This window comes from Gekko japonicus, unplaced genomic scaffold, assembly GCF_001447785.1.
Source record: "Gekko japonicus isolate JY-2015 unplaced genomic scaffold, Gekko_japonicus_V1.1 scaffold2775, whole genome shotgun sequence".
Taxonomy (NCBI): domain Eukaryota; kingdom Metazoa; phylum Chordata; class Lepidosauria; order Squamata; family Gekkonidae; genus Gekko; species Gekko japonicus.
In genome coordinates, this window is record NW_015176060.1 from 71,301 (window position 1) to 77,165 (window position 5,865).

Genomic DNA, 5,865 nt, shown 5'->3' on the forward strand with positions numbered 1-5,865 from the left:
CCCCCCCCCTTTAAAAACCACTTTTTTATTTATTTATTTATTTATTTATTTACACACAACCTACATGATGGTGTTCAACAAAACTTTTTGGGGGATATAGCCATTTATTTATTCGGGTCATTTAAATGCACAGACAAATGAAAAAGAACTGCGTTTGTGAACAATGTAGATTTGGGCAAAAAGACCCCTCCCATTTCCCATCCTTTGCGGTGAAGGCCAGTCAAGGGGAGAAGAGCCAGGGTGAAACTGGAAAAGTCATAAGAAAACCTGCAAGTGAGTTATGCAATCCATGATTACCCTAACAGGTCAAGGACAGACTCTTGCTAAAATGGATTTCATAGGCATCTTTGTGGAAGATAGGTGACCACCACTTCAATGTAAACTACGGTGTTTAAAAAATAAATAAATTATATTTATTGTATTATTGAAATGTTACCTGACCTGAGCCTGCTTGTTGGAACCGCGAGCTATAAATATGAGAAATAAATAATGGTAGGCATGATAAACTCAATGGGACCTCCAGGATTAGAAGCAGTGCACCTTAATGGATGAATGCTTGGGGTAAGGTAACTTCTGGGCTTCCTGGTGGCATCTGATTGGCCAGTGTCAGCTGGGCGAGAAAAACTCCTGCAATGTAAAATAATAGAACAAGGTTTGGGTCCAGTGGCACCTTTAAGACCAACAAAGTTTCATTTTGGGCATAAGCTTTCATGTGCAAGAACACTTACACAAGGAGAGGTCTAACTGAATTCAGTGAGTTTTCCTCTAAATAAACACGTGTAGGATTTCAGTTGTTCCCAGCAAGGCAAAGTCTTGCATTCATTGGGTACGAAGTGACGGGAGGCAGGCAAGAGGAATAGTCTACCTGCAAGATGAACTAGGATGGCTCATTCACACATGCAAGTTGCCACGGGATGTTGCTTCTGTCTAATGATTACTCAGTAAACAGGATTTCATGGTGCATAGTTTGGTGTAGTGGTTAAGAGTATGGACTCTAATCTGGGAGAACTGGGGTTGATTCCCCACTTCTTCACATGCAGCTGCTGGTGTGACCTTGGGTCAGTCATAAGTTCTTTCAGAGCTGTTCTCTCAAGGGCAGTTCCCTCAGAGCTCTCTCAGCCCCACCTACCTCACAGGGTGTCTGTTGTGGGGAGGGGGAGGGATTGTAAACTGCTCTCCTTCAGGTAGTGAAGGGCAGGGTATAAATCCAATCTCTTCTCTTCTTCTTTTTCAGAACCAAACTGCCCCAGTGGACTGAAACTTGCAGTCTCAGGGGAAAGGGGGCAGGGAATCAGAGGGGGTCACTTCTCTCCACAGCCAAAGGCATCACCTCCTTTTTGGATCAATCGGCATTCACCAACATCTCTCACAGAGATCTTCCATCATCCACACCCAACAGTGTTCCTCAGTCTCTCATGCTCTCCTCAGAATCTTGTTTACCTGGAATTAAACTGCGTGGATTTTAGTAGCATTTTCCTTCCAAATAAGTGTATGGTTCAGATGTTCTGATGGCTCTAAAATCCTCATAAATGCATGGAGATTTTATATTTCAAGGTCTCTATCTGAAGATAGATTACACATGAAAGCGTATACCTTGAATAAAACTTTGTTGGTCTCAAAGGTGCCGCTGGACTCCCAACTTTGTTCGGCTGCTTCAGACCAACACGTCCGCCCACCTGAATCTATAGTTTAAGGAGTCTTTAGATTTGGAGCCAGAAATCAAAATCCTCATACACAGTGCTGCTGTGTGGCAGAAATGGCTTTTCCTGTTTTATACCAAAGAATCACATTCCCCCCCCCCACACACACACACACTCCATGGATCAGCTGAAGTGAAGGACGATGAAGTCTCATTTATTGCAATGAAATTAATTTAAGTATGTATTTTTATTAGAGTGTGCCCCTTTTAACAAGTATCACAGACAGTTTTTAATTGTTTGTTTTCCAAGGATTTCATAACTAGCAATTCCCCTTCCTCCCAGACCAGGCAGCTAGTTTATGGTCCAGTCTGTCAGGGTGTAGGCCAGAGACTGCTGCAGAGAAAAATGTCCCTAGTGTTTCCTTCATAGACTTTTATCCTGCTGGGTCTCATCAAATCAAACATATAGCCAGAAATTATTATTTTTTGCTCAGGCCTTCTTTCCAAGCTCTGAATCATGCCTCCATGATAAAAAGGAGAACGTTAAATTTAATTTAAAGAGTCATGTGATTAGTCCTCATGCCTGTAAAATGTATATATTTAGAATTTGTGAATCAGCAGAAGGGTTTGTGCCGGTCTTGGCAATGTTTATTTGGCGCACCCAAGTTCCACCGGTCTCATAACACCTGTGCACAGTCTGCACTGATTAATCGATTGCATTTTAATCTTTATTTGATTTATACCCCACCCTCCCTGCCGGAGCAGGCCCAGGGTGGCTTACATAAAAGTTTTAAAACAGATAAAACAGAGCAAATATAAATATGAATGTAAAACCCATCACAAAGTGCTAGCAGGCAGTTTGTATAACAGTGGCGAGGCACTAGCAGCAATCAATTACCATAAAGAGTGCCATCAGCCTTTCTCCATGGAGTGCAGGGCAGCATGCATAGTTTGCCTCTCCTCTGCACAAGAATCCTGTGAGGTAGGTTGGGCTGAGAAGCAGAGAGAGTGACCCAGAAAGGTTCATGCACGCACAGTGATTTGAACCCGGCTCTGCCAGTTCTGCACCAAAACCCACACTAGCTCTTGTGGGTTTCCTGCTCCCCAAAGGGAGGCTGCACTGCTGGGGAAGCCATCAGCCAACAGCAGACAATTTTGCTCTGTGTCTTTAAGAGCCCAGGTTCAGTTCCCCGTATCCCTGGGCAAAAGGATCACAGATAGGGAAACTCTGTGCAAGACCCTGGGGAGACTGATAGTCAGTGACGGACAGGTCCCCCCCCTGTTATCACCCTGTTTTATTTACAGCCGAAGTAGCGCTTATGCCCAAGTAGAAACAAAGTTTCTGGGTGCAGGGAGAGACTAACACAACTGAGGAAAGGCTTAAAACAATTTTACTATGAACTGGAACTAAAGCCAGTTTGGTGTAGTGGTTAAGAGCAGCGGACTCTAATCTGCAGAACCGGGTTCGATTCCCCACTCCTCCACATGAATCCAGCTGGGTGACCTTGGGCCAGCCACAGTTCTTTCAGAGCTCTCTCAGCCCCTAAAAAAAAAACAAGCCTACCTCGCCACTAGCACAACGCTAAGAGCTAGAACTTGCGGCTGCCAGACAATCCTAGGATATCCTGGCTGTTCTACACACAATGCCATACGATTATTATTTCGTTTGTCAAACAGAGCCTTCTGCCTGCCCGGATGGGGTGGCTGGCCAGTCCTGGGCTCGGCTCAGAGATGGGGCTGGGACTAAAACCAGGCAACAACAGAGGGGAAGGGAACCACTCCAGCTGTTGGGACCCTAGTAACCCCTTTTCTCTGTCCACTCCATTCGTACATGCACCATACGGATGTACTCAGATGTGGGAAGAGATCTGAGAGTGGTCATCAGCCAAAGCTGGAAGGTGCCAGACTGGGTAGATGAGCAGGTGTAAGGCTCGGGACAGGACAGGGGCTCAAGTTCAAGAAAAGTCGGAGGCAGAAGTTTCCTCGCCTTTAATTAGGTTTGCTCCCACTTGGATCATGAAGAACAAGCCACCTCCCGCAGACTTCCCTGTACTGACCAGGGGAGCACGAGAGATCTCCGTCTCCCTGCCCAGCTTACGCAGAGAGAACCGATACAGGCAAAACTTCACACCGCCCCACACCCTTAATTATTTTTAGCACCACCAGTGTGCACCACCCTTGCTTTTCATAATCACAGCAAGGAGGGCACTGCCCCAGAGGAAATTATGAGGCAGGGAAGGTGGGAGAAGAACAGGTATGCCCTTAGGTGGCTGAAGCCGATCAGTCAGGAATAATTTCTCTAGAAGAAGCCGAGTGGGTTTTCAGGAGAGACTGAGAGAGAGGCAGGCAGCATCCTGGAAGGGAAAGCTGGAAAGCCCCAGCCACTCCGAAACACGACTGAGCCACACACGGGCATGGCTAAGCTGCTCCTCCTCACCAGTTGAACTAGAGCATCCTAAACAATCCCAAACGGATGCCTGGAGTCCCCCGGCTTAATTGATTGCTGCAGACTTTGCAGCCCTGGAGCTGTTGGCCACGACTCAAGCAGCCAGTGGAGTAAGCGCCCACTGCACGCGCTTCGATCCGGTTTATCGGGAATGTATCCAGTGAGACTCAAAACCTGGTGGGGAGACGGGGAAGGGGAGACTTACTTTTATTGTTAATGGAAATCGCGCCACCCGTTTGGCTGAAGCCGGCCGTAGGAAAGGGATAGTCCAGAAAGTGGCAATGGGCATTCGGAGTTAGGGTGGTTGGAGCACAATCCTTTCTTATAACTTACCTGCCGAAGTGCTAAGCGAGCCATCGACACCTTTCCAAAACAACACACACAAACCAAGCCCAAGCATGGCTTCTTAAAGGGCCAGCAGCCCGGTCCCTCTCCAAACCCGGCCACCACCCGTGATCCACCTTAAGCCAGGCTGCCGCGTCGGGGTCCCCGCTCCCCGCCCGGAGCCCTCGTGATAGGTCGCTGGGACAGGCGAGGCGGAGCCTGGCCGCCCTCGGAATAAATAGCCTTGAGAGCGTGGCCACTGGATTGGCGCTGCTGGAGCTGGAGAGAGGGCGAAGTTGTATGAAGAAGGGGACGGTGGCGCCTCTCGCTGCCTCCTCCGCCGCCCGCCAGACCTCTCAGGTGGCAGCTCCAGGAACGGAGGGGGGGAACAGCGATTACAACTACAACTTAAAAATAAACTACAACACAGTACGCAACATTTTGTTGCGGGCCTCCACTTCTAAAATATAATGCTAGAGATCATTGTAGGCACCTCTGCTTCTGAGAGAGACTTGTGAACTCTATAGCCACCTTAGAATCTCCTTCGTTCCCATGTGACCTTAGAACCTCTACCAACACTCCCCCCCCCCCGCAGTGCCATTTGGGGCTGGAAAAATGGCATGGGTGGTGAGTAGAATCCACCCCCATCGGGCCATGGTGGTCCCAACCAGAATTGGGACCCCACGGTTCAGTTTAAAGGAATTACAAGGTGGGAGCACACTCTTTAAAATAGTGGCGTCCTCCCAGGATGAACTTGGGGATGCCCATCCCAGCTAATTTGGCTCAGTGTTTTTGTCAATCTCAGGAGCAGCTGTGATGTGCTTCTGAGGCTGTCCTTGTTCAAACTGCTATCTCTGTATATTGCTTGTTCCGCAGTACTCTTTTCTGACATAAGTGTTACAAGATTCTAAAGGATCTCATCAGTGTAATACCTGCATACACTATATACCCATACAAACTATTTTCCAACAGAGAAAGCTATTCACATGGAATCATTCAGATATGTAATCTCCCTCCTGCAGTCACGGTGCCGCTGTGCAAAGGCATCGGCTACAACTACACCTACATGCCCAACCAGTTCAACCACGACACGCAGGACGAGGCGGGCCTGGAGGTGCACCAGTTCTGGCCGCTGGTGGAGATCCAGTGCTCGGCCGACCTGCGCTTCTTCCTGTGCAGCATGTACACGCCCATCTGCCTGGAGGACTACAAGAAGCCGCTCCCGCCCTGCCGCAGCGTGTGCCAGCGGGCCAAGGCCGGCTGCGCCCCGCTCATGCGCCAGTACGGCTTCGCCTGGCCCGACCGCATGCGCTGCGACCGCCTCCCCGAGCAGGGCAACCCGGACACGCTCTGCATGGACTACAACCGCACCGAGCTCGCCACCGCCGCCCCGCCGGCCCCCCAGCCCAAGCCCCCGCCCCGCAAGCCCGGCGGAGGAGGAGGAGGCGCGGCCAGG

At 49.3% G+C, this 5,865-nt stretch overlaps 1 protein-coding gene across 1 annotated transcript in view; it reads left to right on the forward strand.

Annotated features, from left to right (window-relative positions):
• Positions 1-5,431: 5,431 nt before the first annotated feature.
• The window catches only part of FZD8 (frizzled class receptor 8), a gene marked incomplete at its 5' end in the record, with an annotated part of 2,691 nt that continues 2,257 nt past the window's right edge, over positions 5,432-5,865 (forward strand). The window contains one exon of the mRNA XM_015426699.1: positions 5,432-5,860. Coding sequence (XP_015282185.1) covers positions 5,432-5,860 — 429 coding nt within the window. The remainder of the gene's footprint in view (positions 5,861-5,865) is intronic.